We start from the raw sequence: 21,654 nt of genomic DNA, 5'->3' as shown, positions 1-21,654 counted from the left end.
TGATCTATGATGCAATTGGGATACAATGACATGCATCAACCAAGAAAGCGAGCCTGGCAACTCAATCTTACAAGGGGCATGGGTTGATGAAGGCCAGTTGTTAGACCTTCACAGAGGACTTCTTAATGACATGAGCTAGACTGACCTAGCAACCAGAGAGTGAGGGAAAAAGCTTCTGTGGTACAGCACTCACCATCAATCACATGGATCTTCTCCACTTTCCCTTTAGATCGTCTACAAAGGACAGTAAGCATATAGATAAGTTGTAGCAAATATTAGTAAATTAACCACGTTAAATGTTGATTTCAATATGGGTTTTCTAATTTTGCAAAGCTGACTTATAAGTGTCTCTGATAAGAGGGTCAATTAAAATGCTTTACAAATTAGCCCTACATTATTGTATTGAATGAAATACTAAGATATCTGTGGATTTAAGAAAATAACAACTAATTTACATACTTTGTTGAATCCACACATAACATGTAATCCTTTTGTGTAACTTGTTGCTCAATGTTAGGTCTGCCAACACCATATGAGTGCTCATTTCACACAAGTGGTAAATGTTGAGGCTTCTCACACAACTACTTGACCCGCCATGATATTAATGACAAACTGTGATCTTAAACCGACTAATACTGCAAAATCTCAAAGAGCGTTTAATGTGACATATCATACACATTTTAAAAAGTGAAAAAAAGTATTTAGAATACATCTCAAAGCTTTTATAACCAAAAGAAACCTTTTCAGAATATAATCTTAAAGATACATACGCATGGAGGACCTTTCTTACAATGTCGATAAGTTTCTGTCCAATGGAGATGATCCTGTTGGTGCAGTTGGTGAAAGACTCCAGGGAATATCTACAACACAAACACCACTGTACATGGACTCACATCTACAACACAAGTACCTGTGTACATGGACTCACATCTACAACACAAGCACCTGTGTACATGGACTCACATCTACAACACAAACACCACTGTACATGGACTCACATCTACAACACAAACACCACTGTACATGGACTCACATCTACAACACAAGTACCTGTGTACATGGACTCACATCTACAACACAAGCACCTGTGTACATGGACTCACATCTACAACACAAACACCACTGTACATGGACTCACATCTACAACACAAGCACCTGTGTACATGGACTCACATCTACAACACAAGCACCACTGTACATGGACTCACATCTACAACACAAGCACCTGTGTACATGGACTCACATCTACAACACAAACACCACTGTACATGGACTCACATCTACAACACAAACACCACTGTACATGGACTCACATCTACAACACAAGCACCTGTGTACATGGACTCACATCTACAACACAAGCACCACTGTACATGGACTCACATCTACAACACAAGCACCTGTGTACATGGACTCACATCTACAACACAAACACCACTGTACATGGACTCACATCTACAACACAAGCACCTGTGTACATGGACTCACATCTACAACACAAGCACCTGTGTACATGGACTCACATCTACAACACAAGCACCACTGTACATGGACTCACATCTACAACACAAGCACCTGTGTACATGGACTCACATCTACAACACAAACACCTGTGTACATGGACTCACATCTACAACACAAGCACCTGTGTACATGGACTCACATCTACAACACAAGCACCTGTGTACATGGACTCACATCTACAACACAAGCACCACTGTACATGGACTCACATCTACAACACAAGCACCTGTGTACATGGACTCACATCTACAACACAAACACCACTGTACATGGACTCACATCTACAACACAAGCACCTGTGTACATGGACTCACATCTACAACACAAGCACCTGTGTACATGGACTCACATCTACAACACAAACACCACTGTACATGGACTCACATCTACAACACAAGCACCACTGTACATGGACTCACATCTACAACACAAGCACCTGTGTACATGGACTCACATCTACAACACAAGCACCACTGTACATGGACTCACATCTACAACACAAGCACCTGTGTACATGGACTCACATCTACAACACAAACACCACTGTACATGGACTCACATCTACAACACAAGCACCTGTGTACATGGACTCACATCTACAACACAAGCACCTGTGTACATGGACTCACATCTACAACACAAACACCACTGTACATGGACTCACATCTACAACACAAGCACCACTGTACATGGACTCACATCTACAACACAAGCACCTGTGTACATGGACTCACATCTACAACACAAGCACCACTGTACATGGACTCACATCTACAACACAAACACCACTGTACATGGACTCACATCTACAACACACGTACCACTGTATGGGTGGCCATTCGGTAAAAAAAATACGCAATAAAGGTCAAATTACAAAAACAGACACCGGTTAAACAAATGCAAAGTTGAAATAAGGGTAAAAAGTACACAATATTAATAGTCAAATGTTAAAAAAATGTGTACAATGTGTAAGAAAGAACGTTAGTGAGCACAAAAGGACATTTACAATAAAGAACGTCAGTGAGCACATAAAGAAGTAGACAATAAAGAACACAAGATGTCGCTGCAATTTGTAAAACATTCCGAGTTTAATCGGCTTGTTCCGCTGTGTATATGATAACTGCATGCTCAGGTGCACAAAGTATTATGTCATTCCTCGTGCACTCACTGTCTGACGTCATACATGCGTCCAGATATACGTGCTTGTCAAAACTCCTTTATCCACACAAGATCTTTCACTGTTCAACAGCTCTTCAGGTGTAATGAAAACTTTAACTTACATTGTATCGTTCGGAATACCCTGTGTTAAAGTCTTCAAGGTTGCATTATTAGAAATCACATTCCGATTGTCACTTTCATGATCTGGTAAGCGACTCTCTGATTGGTCGGATGAAAGGTCATTCTGACGTGACCCCTAATGCAATATCCTCAGATCTTTTTTCAGCGGTAGCGAGAACTAAGATCTGATTTTAATGAGATTGGCGATAACTGGTCTTCTGCGATAACAGCATGGTCACTAGTCAGTAGATACCAGGGTTAGAACCTAACCTACAAGTGAATGAGACCGTTTATCACGTGACTAACACTGTCAAAATATTTGGCACAGTTTTCTAATTTGGGTATGTTGATATAATATGTGCTTTTCACATCTGTTTAAAGGCTGGATATTCCAAGAAAATAATGCGCATATAGTTGAGTAAAACATGGAATGTTTTACAGTGAGAAAGCTGTCAAAATGAATGTAGTCATATCTCCTCGGTGATATCACTTGATATCAACCAAGCGATATCTCCTTTTTTATGATAAATTCTTTCTACATTTCTATCATGTTTTCTGCATAAAATCTTTTGACACACATGCTTTTGATATTGTAGTAACCGCAACCTATAATTGTACATATAATTATTAAGAAATGCTTACCCACAAAGACTGATAAAGAAGAACTATATTATATATATTCAGTCGCATTCACATTGTATATAAATTTGTACGTAGGAAATACAGTTGCACTTCAAGTAAGAATTATCATATCCAAATAAGTGTGCTGCAGTCCATGCCAAATACTTTGACTTCTAAGCCAGAACGTGTCACATGACATTATTTCCAGAATAATTTTAGTTTTAATATATGGAGTATAATTTGCTAGGCTAACTAAACTGAAAGAAATTTTACTAGACATATTGCTGGAATATTGCTGAGTGCAGTGTTAAACAACAAACAAAGAAACAACTTATTGTAAATGTCCTTTCGTGTTCACTGATGTTCTTTATTGTAAACATCCTTTCGTGCTGACATGCTTTCGTACACATTGTTCTTTCCTTTCTTAACAAATGAGATGTTCTCTGGGAGATGGAGCTGTGGAGATGTTCTCTGGGAGATGGGGGCCATGGAGATGTTCTCTGGGAGATGGAGCTATGGAGATGTTCTCTGGGAGATGGGGGCCATGGAGATGTTCTCTGGGAGATGGGGGCCATGGAGATGTTCTCTGAGAAATGGGGGCCATGGAGATGTTCTCTGGGAGATGGGGGCCACGGTGATGTTCTCTGGGAGATGGGGGCCATGGAGATGTTCTCTGAGAAATGGGGGCCATGGAGATGTTCTCTGGGAGATGGGGGCCACGGTGATGTTCTCTGGGAGATGGGGGCCATGGAGATGTTCTCTGAGAAATGGGGGCCATGGAGATGTTCTCTGGGAGATGGGGGCCACGGTGATGTTCTCTGGGAGACAACCTACATAATCTTCTTGTGCATGGTGTTCAACTCCACTGAGGTCTCATCCATCTCCTCCTCACTGATCAGCTCACTGTCCTGGACACACACACAAACACATGAACACTTGCTGTACATTATTTAAGTAATTGCACAGATTATATAATCTCAAATATGCAAGAAATTTCTATTAACAGTTACATTGTTTATGGGTTGCAATATGAGAAGTGTAGAATGCTTGTGTTTTGCTGTGTGTTGTGCGTGGCAGTCTCACCAGTTCCTTCTGTTGTATCTGCATCCAGTTGTTGACATCAGAGATAAGCACCATGCGCTGGTGACACTCCTCAATATGTTCTCGCAGCTTGTAGATCAACTCACTGCGATGTTTCATCTGAACACATCAACAATATGTATTTCTCATTAAGTTGACTAAAAATCTGCATGTGAAATTTCAGCCTCATCAGTAGAGCAGCATTTGATTCAAGCTCAGCAGTATCAGAGAAGTGATTTCAAGAATAGTTACAGTGCAAAAGTATTTCCACTGCAAAGGTGTCAGGGTTTCTTGGTTTTACAGGGTTATGTACCCGTAAAACTTGGCTTGGACCATCCGACGTCTTATATTACTCGAACATCTTGAGTTTCCATGGCAACCAAAGGAGAAACCAAATATTTGGCATTGCTCCCCAATGTACTGAGATAATGACACATGGTGGTAGGCTAGTGTTTGGTGGGTTTTCCAATATCTTTCATATGAGAGCATTATTACTGTGGTGATGCCGAATTATGCCTGAAAGATGCAATCATGGACTCATGGTCAAATTGCATGTCACAAAATATGGAACATACATATGTTATGCCTCACATCTAACTATACCTTTCATAATGATACATGTAGAATTGGCGGAGTAATGCAAAATGCCCTTTTAAATATGGCTGCCATGGTGAATTAGCTAGGAACTATGTGACGTCTTCTTAGAGACACCATAGCTGGGATGATTCATGCAAGTTTCAGGTCTATAGCCCTTGGAATTTGTCAAAAATGACAAAGTTAAGAACTGGACGGATAGACAAAGGACTCTTGGATAGACCAAAAGTAAAATGACACCTCATCACTTGTAGAAACAACAAGGGAAATGAATGTGTCAGCATTATTCCAGCAACATAATCCACAATTCAGGCAAGCCATGGACTGATGGACTGACAGAAGAACAACACTGTACACTGACACCCAATCAGCCTGGCCACTGGGAAGAAGCCATCTTCCTGAGGCAAGAGAGTTAACTGACTATAAAAGTCCAATATCCAGCCTTGCCTAACTAGGCTGGAATTCCTGGGCTCGATCGTAGCGCCACCAGTGGTTATTATGAGTTATGTCCCTTCTAAACCTCTCCTATGGACCAATCAGATTCCACCTCTCATATCACTTGCATTTGATTCGAACAAAAGACAATCTGATCGATAATCTAGATCTATATTGGGATAAACAGGTCTTACATTGCAAAGTGCATCATTGCGAAGTGATTAAGTTCATGAAAAGATCTGCAAAATATCTGTTAAAAACGAGTTGGCGGTGCACATGCTTTGAAAATCCTGCAATCGACCAAAATCAACTCCACAGTTTACGAGCCGGATTTCGATTTCCTTGCATGACTTTGATTGGACTATGCATAGACTCGTTAGACCAGCCCAAAACTCCATAATACCAGCCTAGTTCGGCAAGGGTGGAAACTGGACTTTTAATAAGTCAGTTTACTCTCTTGCATCGGAAGGGGGCACAGGTGGCCCAGACATCTAAGGCTCAGCGATTTGCTGTGCAGAGTTGCGTCCCTTGGGCACGCCAGAAACCTATGATTGTGGGTTCGAATCCCGGTTCGCCCCAATTATGTTTCTAGGTTTGTCAGCACCATACCCATGCTCATGGGTTTCACCGAAGTGGTAAACGTCTGAGACCTGCATCACCTCAGTCTTTCCTCCCACATTAAGCTGACACGCCATGATATAACTGGAATACTGTTAAAAGCGGCGTTAAACCCAACACACTCACTCTTGCCTCGGGAAGATGGGAAGAAACAAGCTGACACAAGGCTACCTAGGAGGAAGGAAGACGGTACATCAACCAGCAGACTCACAGTTTCCCTCTTGGTGCGTGTGTTGAACATGCCCTCCGGCTGCAAGCGAACAGGGAAATACATCAACAAGATTCACTAGATCGATTAAAGTATTGCTGACCTCTTTGATATATAACTTTCAACATATACAGAATCTATTAGATTTCAAAGACAGCCAATCAGGGCACAGGTGAATAGTGTCCATTATTACATTGTTTCATGGCATCCATAGAATTCATTGGAACTTGAATGTTGAAATTTGGTGCAATTTCACTAGAAATATTACTGAATATTCCACCACGAATTTGGAGAATGAATTTTTTCGGATAAAACTATCATTTATATTTATCCTGACTCATACTAATTGCTTATCTCTTCTAATTCTCTAAAAATAGTGGAAACTTCCTGTGCTGTGTTCCCAGAGAACAGAAAACATCTCACCTAAATTCACCTTTCTCACACGCAGTTGCACTGGAACCATCTAGCTACTAATTGCTTATCTCTTCTTAATCCTGAAAGGTATGGGAACTTACTGTGCTGTGTTCCCGGGGAACAGAAAACATCTCACCTAAATACACCAGTCTCACACGCAGGTGCACCAGAACCAATTGACCAACCTGTCTGACTCATCAGTCTTTATTTTCTCCAAGTCTTCTTGAGCCAAAATCACATCAGGGAGATCTGGGACAGCTGGGTGGGTGGGTGCTTCAGGGTATGAGTCAGGATAAGTAGAAATGACATTTTTATCATATTTTACCTTATCCTGACTCTTAAGTATTGCTTGAATCTCACAGTTATCTGTGGGTTTCGCCTAGATGTGTGATTCTGACGCTGTCCGTTCTGTAGAAACTCAATGGAAACGTGGTCAGACATCTTCTAGGCTCAGTTGTTGTTCTTCAATGTCTGTCGTGGGGTACAATCTCTTGTTTGGGGACAGGAGCAAATCATAAGATTTTGTGGATTTGATAAAGCATGAATCAATCAAGCATGCTTTATAAACAACTTTAGTGTTGAGAAAAGGTTGTAATCTCTGCACTGTCTTCATCACGAAAAATAGACAGAATTTCAAGAGCCACAAAGATAATATTTTCATTCAAATCAAAGTAATAATCAATGAATATGATGAATGAATGATTGATAAAGGTAATCTGCACCAAATGTTTTAATAGGTAGAGAGTGATGAGTCAGACGGGTTAGTTCTGGTGAACCTGCGTATGAGACGGGTGCATTTGGGTGAGCAGTTTTGGGTTCTCTGGGAACACAGCACAGGAAGTTATCACTATCTTTCAAGAATAAGAAGATATAAGCATACAGTATGAATCAGGATAAGGTAAAATTACTTATTTCTGATTGGTCAATCAGAGGTTTCAAATCAAAATAACCACCTCTGATTGAAACGGCTGCATTACCATGGAAGCCAGTATTTAAAGAAAAGTATCCTGTATAATTATTGCCAGTATAAAACTTTGAATGTACATTTATAAATTACAAAATGAAGAGTTGCAGTTACCATAGGACTCAAAAGTATGTGTGACAAAACAATTTGGGCAGAAAACCCGAAAGAAATCAACCAAGAGAGAATATTTTAAGTTAGGTCAAAATTTGGTGCATTGCTATATCCAACTGTGTATCTGTTTGCAATGTGACATCATAATTGTGACATGTGATGTAGATCTAAATGTTGCAATGCTTGTTTAATTTTATTTCATAGTGACCTCTTCAACTTGTTTTGTGAAGGAGCTGTGATTCACCCTTTCAGAGCCTTCCATATACTTGCATGTCAAGAATAATGATGCAAAGAAAACAGCCCAATGTTCAAGCAAATACAGCACCATTTCTTGTTTAAGTCCATGACAGTGTTTCCTTGGTTAAGACCAACAACAAACTGAAACCACTGAACCTATGCTGTGGCACTCGGTATCTGTGCTAACCCCACAGACTTTGCCTTTAGTTTTGTCCTGGTAGAATGGAGATAAACATATTGTGTTTTTAATCTAGAGAAAGATTGGGTGATCTATTTCAAATACAATTGTGCTTAAATCTACGGGTAATTTTAACCAAGCTCTACATTGAAAACACAGAAGTGATAGTATGTTCATATCTAAAACCTCCTGTATTTGGAATGAAACCCTTCCTACATCCTTTGTGAATCTACCTCTTGGTCCTTGGTGTCCGTGTCCTCCTCATATATGTCAGCGTATTCCAGGGCCTGGTAAACAAAACAAAAACACATCATCAGTATCTGGTGATTACATTAATCATTGGTGATACTGCCCGCCTGTCTACCTCTACATGTTCTGTCTACCTGTCTACCTCCACATGTTCTGTCTACCTCTACATGTTCCGTCTACCTGTCTACCTCTACATGTTCTGTCTACCTCTACATGTTCTGTCTACCTCTACATGTTCTCTCTACCTCCACATGTTCTGTCTACCTCCACATGTTCTGTCTACCTCTACATGTTCCGTCTACCTATCTACCTCTACATGTTCTGTCTACCTCTACATGTTCTGTCTACCTCTACATGTTCTGTCTACCTCTACATGTTCTGTCTACCTATCTACCTCTACATGTTCTGTCTACCTCTACATGTTCTGTCTACCTGTCTACCTCTACATATTCTGTCTACCTGTCTACCTCTACATGTTCTGTCTATCTCTTCATGTTCTGTCTACCTCCACATGTTCTGTCTACCTCTACATGTTCTGTCTACCTGTCTACCTCTACATGTTCTGTCTACCTGTCTACCTCTAGATGTTCTGTCTACCTCTACATGTTCCGTCTACCTGTCTACCTCTACATGTTCTGTCTACCTCTACATGTTCTGTCTACCTCTACATGTTCTCTCTACCTCCACATGTTCTGTCTACCTCCACATGTTCTGTCTACCTCTACATGTTCCGTCTACCTATCTACCTCTACATGTTCTGTCTACCTCTACATGTTCTGTCTACCTCTACATGTTCTGTCTACCTCTACATGTTCTGTCTACCTATCTACCTCTACATGTTCTGTCTACCTCTACATGTTCTGTCTACCTGTCTACCTCTACATATTCTGTCTACCTGTCTACCTCTACATGTTCTGTCTATCTCTTCATGTTCTGTCTACCTCCACATGTTCTGTCTACCTCTACATGTTCTGTCTACCTGTCTACCTCTACATGTTCTGTCTACCTGTCTACCTCTAGATGTTCTGTCTAACGCTACATGTTCCGTCTACCTGTCTACCTCTACATGTTCTGTCTACCTCTACATCTTCTGTCTACCTCTACATCTTTTGTCTACCTCTTCATCTTCTGTCTACCTGTCTACCTCTACCATCTTCCCGAGGCAAGAGAGTTAACTGACTTTAAAAGTCCAGTTTCCACCCTTGCAGAACTAGGCTGGAATACCTGGGCTCCATCGTAGCGCCACCAGTGGCTATTACGAGTTATGTCCTTTCAATGCCTTGACCAATCAGACTTAGCCTCTCGTATCACTTGCATTTGTTCAAACAAAACGGTGGCACCCAGTCAAGCCGATCAGATCGATAATCAAGATCTATATTGTGATAATACGAGTCTTACATCGCGAAGTGCATCAAATCACGTGAGCACCTTGCTAAAAAACATGAAAAGATTTCGAAAATATCTGTTGACAACGAGTTAGCGGTGCACATGCTTTGCAAATCCTGCAGTCGACCGAAATCTGCATGACACTTTATGAACCGGATTTCGATTTCGGAGCGCGATTTTGATTGGACTATGCATAGACTCGTTAGTCCAGCCAAAATGTAAAACCATAATACCAGCCTAGTTCGGCAAGGATGGAAACTGGACTTTAACTCATTTGCCTCGGGAAGATGACCTCTACAAGTTCTGTCTACCTCTACATGTTCTGTCTACCTCTACATGTTCTGACTACCTCTACATGTTCTGTCTACCTCTACATGTTCTGTCTACCTGTCTACCTCCACATGTTCTGTCTACCTCTACATGTTCTGTCTACCTGTCTACCTCAACATATTCTGTCTACCTCCACATGTTCTGTCTACCTCTACATGTTCTGTGTACCTCTACATGTTCTGTCTACCTCCACATGTTCTGTGTACCTCTACATGTTCTGTGTACCTCTACATGTTCTGTCTACCTCTACATGTTCTGTCTACTTCTACATGTTCTGTCTACCTGTCTACCTCCACATGTTCTGTCTACCTCTACATGTTCTGTCTACCTCCACATGTTCTGTGTACCTCTACATGTTCTGTCTACCTGTCTACCTCTACATGTTCTGTCTACCTCTACATGTTCTGTCTACCTGTCTACCTCTACATGTTCTGTCTACCTCCACATGTTCTGTCTACCTCCACATGTTCTGTCTACCTGTCTACCTCTACATGTTCTGTCTACCTCTACATGTTCTGTCTACCTCCACATGTTCTGTGTACCTCTACATGTTCTGTCTACCTGTCTACCTCTACATGTTCTGTGTACCTCTACATGTTCTGTCTACCTGTCTACCTCTACATGTTCTGTCTACCTCCACATGTTCTGTCTACCTGTCTACCTCTACATGTTCTGTCTACCTCTACATGTTCTGTCTACCTCTACATGTTCTGTCTACCTCCACATGTTCTGTCTACCTGTCTACCTCTACATGTTCTGTCTACCTCTACATGTTCTGTCTACCTCCACATCTTCTGTCTACCTGTCCACATGTTTTGACCACCTTTCAACTGCTACATGTTCTGTCTACCTGTCATGTCCACCTACCCATCTGACTCTTTCATGGACAGCAGCTATCTGTGCATTGATGGACTCCTTTAGGCGCTTCTTTCTTGCCTGATTAATTGTGTAGATGACATTGGTAGCTTTGTTAGCAGTTAACAAACTACTGTCTGAAATGTTCCTGGTTCCTCCAAATGGCAGCCCCAGCGCATCTTCTGGACTAGGAGGGCGCATATCCCCAAGTGATCTCCTGTTCTGAAAAGAGGAAATCTCTGGCAGTTTGCTTATGATCTTCCATTTTGTCAACCCAGCAGTCTTCCCATCCTTGTCAAGCACCTTGTTTTGTGACACAGAGGTGCTCTTGAAAACACTATTACTAGTAGGACTAAAGCTGTCTTCCTTTACCTTCTTCTGTACTGGTGACTGACCGGTCATCTTCTGGTCCTGTGACTTCATCTCTGCAACATTCCTTTTGGATTCGGTGTTACTTGTTCCTTCCTTCTGAACTGGGTTTCTTGGAGGTTTAGTGCTGTGGATGTTTTTGTATTCTTTTTGTACTTTGAATTTCTTTTTGGCATTCTCGCTAGTGGACTTCTTAGAAGCCGAGAGTTGTTTTCCCTTACTAAGAGTACCCCCTTGTGAAGGTGGCCTTTGTTTGTCTAGCCAGATAACACGTGCCCGTTTCCGTTTCCCCACCTGAGGCGCCCATCTAATAGATTTCTTACTGGCTTCATTCTCAACAGGGTCCTCAGCAATTTTAGTCAGGGTTGATGCCTTCATCACCTTCTCTGCAACATCAACATACAGGGAGTAGATAACAGTTGAATCTCTGTCAGCTGACGCAAACATTGTCACAGGGTTATGGAAGCCCTGCTCCTAGCAACAATTGCAACAATACTACTCTGCGGAACAGCAACAACTATGACAATGGTTGATGACAAAGGGGTGTCTCGATTCATCGATATGTCATAAATGTAACTGTCTCTATTGATCGATATGTCATAAATATAACTGTCTCTATTGATCGATATGTCATAAATATAACTGACAATACAATATGTCAATTCATGGATCATGTGTATCAAATCATATTTTAAGAGTGTAATGATTTTCAAAAAGTAAAATGTTTTGCAATAACCTGGGCCAATAACGACCCTAAACAGGGTAAATCACGAAATGTAGTGATTCGTGACTCAAGTACCGCGATGTGAATTGAAATTCTAGGTAGGAATATTGTGACTCCTCTAGATGACACCACACATGGATGTCACTGCTGCATCAATCATAAACATGGGAATTTATATAATTATTATTATTATTATTATTATTATTATTATTATTATGCACTTTCCAATTTATAACTGCTCAAATGCACTTAGGCCATAACAGATCTTATCATTACTCCAGTGAGTGAGTGAGTGAGTGAGTGAGTGAGTGAGTGAGTTGGGCTTGGTGCAGCTTGATCAGTATTAAAAGTTATAGCACAGCTTGTCAGTTTAATGCAGGTGTCTGATGTTAACCACTTTTGTGAAACCCACAAGTATGGCTGACAAAAATAATAATTATGTAAAATGTGGGAAAGGATTTGACAATAGGATTCTTGTGGGCCCGCCTTACAAGAGTGGATCCAATAGTTTTAAAAGGGAGGGTCCAAAATATAAAAATCTTCTCTCAGATAATTTTACTGCTTACAAAATACTACATTTGGTTTTCAAAATGGGTTGGTCCGGACCCCCTGAACCCCCCTCTGGATCCATCTATCATGGAACTTTTCTGGGTGAACAATACCTTCCAAATGACGCGCTGGTTTTCTTGGGGAATTAGTCAGCAAAGAGCCAGAGTCACAGGAGACTAATTACAATTTTATTTACAAGAACAATTAACAATTTACAATATACTTAGATAATAACTGAGGGTGCCACAGAGAGTCGGTACACACTCTGGGCTGTGGGAGAGAGGTCTGCTTGGTAAGAGAGTCAAACCCTTTCTCTGCTTAAAACCTGCCTATAGTATGTATTTAACAGAAATTTGAACAATAAAAAGGAATGTGATTGGTTGATACACGATTGGTTGTGTCCTAAGCTAAATGGATGGCTAGACAGAGGGGAATACTAAATCCTGTTTATCCTGTTGGACTGGCACTAATCTTGTTGACATATTTACTGGATGCTTTGAAAGAGATTAGGGTGTCACTATAGATGAGCTTGTGTGGGGGCTAATCCTTAATGCACTATAGACGAGCTTGTATGGGGGCTAATCCTTAATGAGTCTTAATTGACTTACTTACTTACTTTGGAGATTTAACGTGCGCTTTCCGACTGATGCGTACTTCGCACATGGGCCCGGCCAGGCCATTTAATGTGTTTCCGAAAGGGGCGAAGGTGGCCTGTGCAACCCTAAGAGGCGGCTTTAGGGGTTGCTTATATATAATTGGGGAATTTTGAGATTTGGAATAGATGCCGATGGGGTTGGGGAGGAGAACTAAGGGAGCTGGGTATGGTGGATGTTTGTTTGTTTATGTGATTTTGATTTGGTAGGTTATTATGTTTTTAGATGCGTTTTATTAGTTCCGTTTTGATTAAGAATACGCCTAAGGCCTTGAAGTTTTCTAGTTTATTTTGTGGGTTTAGTATTGCTTCTAGAGTGAGAGCCTTGTTTAGATTGAGGGTGGTTTGTAATGCGGTTCGATGTGTGAGGTAGTGTGTGCAGTGGATGAGTGCGTGTTCTGGGGTTTCCAGTTGTTTGCAATGTGGGCAGTTACCTGTAGTGTGTTTTTATATTTTTTTTAGGTGGTTATTTAGGTTGGTGTGTCCTGTTTGGAGTTTAGTGATTACTCTGTCGATTTTTTGGGATGGATGGAGAATTTTTGGTTTGGTTAGTGGTTTGCTGAGCACTTTTTTGATTTGGCTATTTGAGTTTAGATATAGGTTATGCCATTTTTTGGTGATTTTTTGCTTGTTTACACTTTTAATTTCTGATTTTGAGATGGGTAAGTTTAAGCTTATTTCTCGGATTTTGAGGGATAGTTTAGCTGCTTTATCGGCGTTTTCATTACCGTATATTCCTACGTGGGCGGGGATCCACAAGAAGGTTATTTGTTTGCCTGCCTTAGTTAGGTCGTTGGAGTTTTTAAGTATTTGATTTATTAATTTAGGTCGGTCTTAATTGAAGTAATGTTATTCTAATATACCCCGGTAGGTGATGACAGATATACTTAATTAAATATCCATCTGGGAGATGGAATCTTGATACCTTAGGCTAGCATTTATCTAAAAGCTTCAAATCAATTAAACTATGTAGACGTAACTCTTGTCTTATTGAATAGTATGTCTAGAAGATGCGCTCCCATTACCTTAGGCTAGCAACCATCTAAAAAGCTATAACTGAAACTACTGATATTTTATATATGCATTTTACCTAATGATAATTATTACTTGCTAAACTATAATTATATGAAATGATGTATAAATATTACACCATGATAACTCATAAAAGCACTTGATGTAGATCTAATTATTATAAGATAACTTAGTATAAATGTTAACCATGATACACCTATGCCTTAGACCACTAGGCCACCAGCAGCCCCATTAATAAATTACACACAATGTGGTCATACCTTTGGAGTATATTCATAGAACCTAATCACCCCAAATGTTGAAACAGGACCACCTACTGGACAGACCCATGTATGATTACCAATCACCACAACATTTCTTTTTTAACTCATTTGGCTTAGTCAGGATTCTAAATATGTCAAATCTTCTTGATGACAATAATTGTTTCAAACATCGACCCACATTCACAAACATTGGTCTACAAAGCTGGCTTACTTTGCCAAAGGGGCACTGGGTACATGTGTTACTTTGGTTGTAGCTTCAAAAGTCTAAATCCTTTTATTTCAGAATGGTTTATTGTTCAATTGTTGAGATCCAGCAGGCCCATTACAAAAAAAGACAAACGTTGAGGGCTGGCCTATTCTTCATTTTGCCATTTGTTCATTTACTTATCCAAGACACACACACAGTAACCACCTGGTCCTCACTAGTCGGCTTCTACGGCAAGCTTGTGGTATTTCAGCATTTTTTTCAGTCATTTCAAATAGCAATTTTTATCATGTGTTTAATGTTATACACTTGCTAAATGTCTTTGAAATGTTTCTCTAATTCCAAAATGCAATTTCACGAAGCTAGAGAATGATTCTCAGTTACCTTGTGCATTCATACATTTTGGGGGTCTCAAGATGGGAACGCTGTCAGTTGTTTAAATGCAAAAGGAAAAGCTGAAGTGTGGAAGCACTTCGTTCTAAAACAAACGGATGACAAAATTCATGAAGCAAATATTGCAGTCTTGTTGCGTGTGTGCTTCTGAATTCAAAATTTAGAATTATACAAAATATCATGACACACATAACATTACGGCCTTGTACATCTCAAAATATTGCAATACACTTTAAACCTGCAACACCCATCCCTACCAACCTGTGTCCAAAACTTTTACTTTCTACTGGAGTGAAGCTTTCTTTCTGAGACTTGTTTAGTATAATATGGACTATTATCAGATGAGCTGAGGAGACCAAGATAAATTTGACCAAACTCTGGCTTTGGATTAGTTGCAGACTGCAGTAATTCATGTAAAACAAGTACTGATTTAATGCCTGTAAGTACTGATATATTTTGTGTTTCTAGTGATGCAATGGATAAGTGCAATACTGACGGAAATCTGAAAAGAAAAGAAGGTCACTAAACAGATTTCATCAAATAAATGAATAACCAAATCCTTCTTCAAGACACCCATAAATCTAATGTCCCCTTTCTTTGCAGAACAGGGGATTCATAGCACCTTAAACATGGAACCTCCAAGCAAGTCTGCAGCATATACATATCATCGACACTGTACTAACTCAGTCCTCGTCCAAGATGACCCTTCAGGTAATGTTGCTTTAAAAGTGAATCATGTTTAATCTCGCCTCGCGTTAGCATCAACTGATGTGAGATATGAATACCCCAGCCCGGTAATCAATACTCACACGAGATGTGCAAGTTGCAGCAAACAGATCAATACCACAAAGATGGTCTTGACAGTCAGACGACTGGCCAAAAAAACCCATTGATTATTTAACTTCAGCCAGGACACCAAGATGCTCTTGTATAATAAAGAGATGCAAGCCATTTGCGATGGTATGTTAATCAATTCATGGTAATCAAACTGTACATCTGTAATTCTGACAAAGTATCAGGCAAATGCTACCCCCAATCAGAGATCTGTTGTCTGTCACCTGTCAATCACACACTGTCAGGGATGTCCATTATATGACCAGAAAATGGCCAGATTGGTAGTGCCCGGTCACTCCCAAGACTATACCGTTTTCCAGACTAAACAGTATTGGTGGATATACCGCATGGGCTTACTGACAAGTTGTCTTGGTATAGTTTAATACCTTGTCTAAATTATACCTTTGTCTAAATTATACATCCTAAAATGTATTCTTCCATTTATCATGACGAAAACAAGATTTAAACAAATCGGTGTTTATTCTTGATTTATTATTGCTTTATGCTTTGGAACATATTGCTCAGTTAAAGGAGTTTTACGTTATATACATGAAGTATTATACATAACATATACATAATATATAATGACCATCAATCGTTATGAATATAGTAATATTTACTTCCACATCAATGTCAATGTACTGTCAGTCATTCAACTTAACAAATAATGGAATTCATCACCTATGTCAGATAGTTTACAAGGTGGACATGGTTACAAGTTCTAAAGACTACGGTAAGTAAGACTCGCCAAACGTTTTCCTGTAGTATGTTTAAATAACATTCAAAATTAAGGCGATCATTTTTTATGATACTAAACAATGTGCATCTTGAAGACTTATCTCTTGCACTTGTCCAACACTGTAGGTTAATGTCATTTAATTTTTCATGGATTCAATGTTTTAGATAAGAAGGATTTTTGAAACCTTGTGGAAAATCAGATGTACCGGTAGGTCCAAGTTCATCAAAAGCTTGTTTGATGAATGTAATCCATTTATGTTTACATTTTCCAAATTGGTCCTCATTAAATAATAACTTGTACACAAGAAAGGAAGATTTAGATGAAATCCCGGAGACTAATTTTGCCCCAAAACTGATTATTCTCATTTTAGCGATGTTTGATAGATGGAGCCTTCATAGTTCCCTATATACCATGAAATCTGGAGTACATTTTCTCAATGATAAAAGATATGTTAAAAAATGCAAATGGACATCTTCCAGAGTTGAGATGTTTTCAAATCCCCATACATGTACTTTGCATCTGTAGAGAAGAACTGTTATTACCATACTGTCAAAAAGCTGCACATTGACAACCCGGGTTGTATTCTTATCACCTTATCACAAACTTCAGTGAATACAACATAATTTTAGTTTAACTAAGCCGTTTAAAACTTCGAAGAGACTGCAAGTGTCTGGGTCATATCATTATAAGGGGTGTGTTGCAGTTAAAAATAATTCCACTGTCTGACAAATGGGACAACCCCAACCAAACAAAGTGCCCATGGCAGGCAATTTGAGACAGATGTGCTTATGTTTCTCAGATTGGTCAGTGAAATACAAGACACTTAGAAATATGAAGTAATAACATTAGTTATTATGATATAACAATGTTTAACAAATGCTGATCATAACTGGAAATACTATTAAGGTTGTCAATCAGCTTCTCTAGTATTTGTTTGTTTGTTGTTTAATGCAACAGTCTGCAGTATTTCAGCTATATGATGGCAGTCTGTTAATAATCCAGTCTGGACTAGACAATCCAGTGATTTACATCATGAGCATAGATCAAAACATCTGTATACTTTTCAATAAAATGTTACTAGAGTATTACCTGTAAAGCATTTTGTGGAAAATTGCTCAAAAGTAAAAGGCGGATACGTAAATTAAGTACCGGTAGTTAAATTGGACTGGCATTATTATCAGCATCAATACAAGCTGATTCAAAGTTTAGAACTTTACAGGTATGGGTTCAAGCCACAGATATGTGTATTACACATCCACAAATATAACTGCATGCCAGCCCTTCATTTCCTTGAAGTTTGAAAGCAGTTAAGAATCATTCCTTCAGAAAACAATGACCTGCATAGCTTGACTACAGATGGTGGGGTGATACCGAGCCTAAACCTATGTTTATGGGAGCCTGTTTCTATTTCAAACTTTTAAAGTTAAAGTTTTTTCTTAAATTAGGAGGGAATTTAACGGTACAGTCTGTGCAATAAGGTATAAGTGAGCATAAAAACCTCAATTGTCCTTTTAATTGGCCTTGTAAATACAACTCACCTTTACACGTCTACAACAAGTCCAAATACAGAAGTTTTTCTTTTCTTTCTTTTTTTCTCTCTCTCACAAAAAAAAGGCCAACAACCTATAATATATGCGGATAGACTGCACACATCAATTACTTTCTAACTGACATGGCATGATAAATATACATTAATAAGTCAGGAACAATACTTGTATGGACTGATTTCATAAAAGAAACAATTTTATCTACATTTGGATGAACAAATTAGTACATTCACCCATACATTTAGCACAGTTGAAACATGCAATCTGTTTTTTTTTATTCAATTCAGTATAATCTTGATGTTCCCACCATTTCACTAAGTCAAAGGAACCATGACAAATTTCACATTAAAAAGGGGTTATTGACTTATTATGGAAAATAAGCTAAGAGGTATGGAATGTGTTCAAAGAATCGATGCTGTATGGACGTGTAGGGGTTAGACTCAAATTAGAATGTTTTTTACATGCACTTGGTACATGTAGACATAAATACTACGTTGCATTTTTCAATAATAGGTTGCAGTGGTGCATGTTTTATATAGCTAAATTGAGAACTGAAAAGTGATATTCATCCTCCACTGAATTTTAATTACATTGCATACACAATATCTTGTTTCTGATTATATCATTGTGCCTCCCTAGTTCAATCATTGATCTATGTGAACTACATCCAAATTGTGATAGTGATGTTCTAAACCATATTTCCTTTTCTGCAAGTTTATTACCTCAACTGAACACAATAAACTTAGTCTTATCTACATTAACCTTGACCTTCCAAATGCTACAATATACTTCTTATTGATATATTAACCTTTGTAGGTCTTTTACAGTATGTGAGAACATAACAATATCATCAGCAAAGTGTAACGTAACATAAATATCTTCAAAGTTTCTGGGAGTATTTGAATACCCACATCATTGTTACATTTTATAAGTTTGGCAAGTTCATTCATAAAGAATGAGAAGAGAATAGATCTTAACACACAGCCTTGTCGCACACCAGACTCACAAGTAAAATTCTCTAAATATACACTAATATTTCCAACACAGGATTTTACCTCTTGATAGATATTACATAGTAATTTTGGTATAAAAACCCTAATGTACTTCTTCACACTGAACCACATGAAACGGAGAAGTCCACATCATTTCAGACAAGTGTCCCTGATTGTACAGATCTGTCTATAATAGCCTGTACAATAAATGTGTTACCTGTAGTTGAGTACCCACGTCTAAATCCTGCTTGTTCTTCACCAATCTTATCAAGGGTAAAAACATAATTCTTTTATTTATGATTGAAATAATTTTTTGGGCTATTATGCAAGAGAGTGTTATGCCTCCAAAATTATTCACATCATTTGTTGGTCCTTTTTTGTGTACATGTAGGAGTAATTACACCAGGTGTCCATTTTTGGGGGACATGTATTTGAAGTTAATAACTTTCAGCAATTCTATTTTCTTGCATTCATGGCCTGTGTCATGACTGTAATATGAAAGAAAACACTATCTCCTGGGTGCAATCCAAGAGAGGTCAGTAAGAAGAACTGAGGAAGGTCCTCACAAGGCCACTGACTGACGACCCCAACAGCAATAGAGATGTAAATAACATAACCAAAATCTCTGCTGGATTGTGTGAAGTTATATTGAGGACTTTTTTAATTATCTATATTATAAATTTGAAAAAAAAACCTATGTTTACAAACAACACTGACTAAGATTATCTCTTTCAGTGACACTTCACATGCATTACTAGGATCATTATCATAAATTTCCTGATATTTTTAATTTATCTTCCTGTATCACACTGTGGCCATCAGTAAAATAGTGACTCCAGCAATGATACTTACGTGTTTACTCCAAATATATCTGGTCAAACAGAAAATACTGGAGCTGCAAGCTGCTTGGGTTCAAATTTATTACACAGGTCCTCTGGGTTCCAGTTTTGTTTTGTCTGTAATGGGGACCATACCACTACTGTAGCTGTGTCCACTTTGACTATCCAACATCCACTGGTTGCTAAAGCGCGTATTCAGCAAGCGTGCTGTGGTATCGCACAGTAAAAGCAAACAGTACATAGCTCCATTTTCACTGCTAGGTTACACTGTACTTCCTTTTCGACCTCCCATTCTCAGTGCAATACTCCAGCTGGTACAACATTTTATGCACACACACAGTAATATCCTTCATAATACTGTATACTAATAATTTTTCAAGGCCAAAGATAGTACGGCCAGGGAATTTAAACAAAATTCAAACTATAATATTCTATGTTCTCATTGTGGCCTTCATTTCTGTTTTGTTGTATAGGTAAACCAATTAAATATAAAGATTTGAAGTTTAACTCTATACAGCATAATATTTTATTTATTTATATAGAAAGCTGACACAATTTAAAAAACCTATCAACTGCATCACATTGAACCAAAAATCTGACAGGCTGCAAAAGCTCAACAATGAGTAAATGTTACCTCACACTAAACATATAGCTTTGTTACTCATTATTAAAAGAGATTATCTAAGTACTTCAGAATCATATATTCCTAGTCACATCAGAGACAATTAATCATATCTATGTCTTTTCTGGTCACATTAATAGCTTCATTATTTCCACGCAACACACGTAAACTTAAAATGATTAAGTGTTTCTTTGGAATTATTTATGAGAAAGGACTGTAAGAAAACATATAAAAAAATAAGACCGTGATAAGAAAATACCACGTGACCTAACCTTATGCTCACGGCGTTCATAGTTACTGTGTACGCGTCGGTGTCAATACTTCTGACAGTATGTAAACAAATATTTTGGCGCGAATTGACCATTACGGCAGTGACAACAATGCAAGAATAGCTAATCACCGTACACCCAATATAGTACAATACCTTTCATTTTAGTGATCCAGGCAATTAAAACATGGCATGGTTACTTTAGCTGTGCAAGTTTTCACGCTGTCAAAACGTAAACGAAACCACGTGGTGGAACAAACAAAACAAGACTTAACCTTTCACCCCCGACTTCACTCTTTCTGTTGGGTAACCTCTCAAAATATGTGCGCGAGGAGTTTGTATGTTCTGGTTTCTCTTATAAGCATTACATCAGTTATGATATTGTAAGGTAATACAATGTATATTGTAGGTGAAGGTATGTGTTTTGGTTGGAAAGCGGATAGGTTGTAATGGTATTTTACATGGTACACCCCCACAAGAAAAAATGAACTCGGCCTCCCTAAAAGGCATGGAGAAAGCGGACATGACTTAGTCTATGACGTCA

General features: G+C 38.8%; 1 protein-coding gene across 4 annotated transcripts in view; it reads right to left on the bottom strand.

Moving 5' to 3' along the window:
* Positions 1-21,353, bottom strand: part of LOC139473478 (putative leucine-rich repeat-containing protein DDB_G0290503) — a 101,266-nt gene extending 79,913 nt beyond the window's left edge. For 2 of the 4 annotated variants that reach the window (XM_071256074.1, XM_071256076.1), the window contains exons 1-8: positions 21,267-21,353; positions 11,095-11,837; positions 8,496-8,549; positions 6,362-6,400; positions 4,507-4,623; positions 4,258-4,331; positions 771-860; positions 194-234 (exon numbers count right to left, since the gene is read on the bottom strand). In XM_071256074.1, coding sequence (XP_071112175.1) covers positions 194-234; positions 771-860; positions 4,258-4,331; positions 4,507-4,623; positions 6,362-6,400; positions 8,496-8,549; positions 11,095-11,837; positions 21,267-21,273 — 1,165 coding nt within the window. In that variant the 5' untranslated portion in view covers positions 21,274-21,353. Of the gene's footprint in view, positions 1-193; positions 235-770; positions 861-4,257; positions 4,332-4,506; positions 4,624-6,361; positions 6,401-8,495; positions 8,550-11,094; positions 11,838-15,891; positions 15,953-21,266 lie in introns of those variants that run through there. The other 2 variants (XM_071256077.1, XM_071256075.1) reach the window with 2 other exon arrangements.
* Positions 21,354-21,654: the final 301 nt, after the last annotated feature.

Source organism: Haliotis cracherodii, unplaced genomic scaffold (genome assembly GCF_022045235.1).
Source record: "Haliotis cracherodii isolate W230 unplaced genomic scaffold, xgHalCrac1.p SCAF_29, whole genome shotgun sequence".
Classification (NCBI taxonomy): domain Eukaryota; kingdom Metazoa; phylum Mollusca; class Gastropoda; order Lepetellida; family Haliotidae; genus Haliotis; species Haliotis cracherodii.
This window is presented reverse-complemented; position numbering and strand designations above follow the sequence as displayed.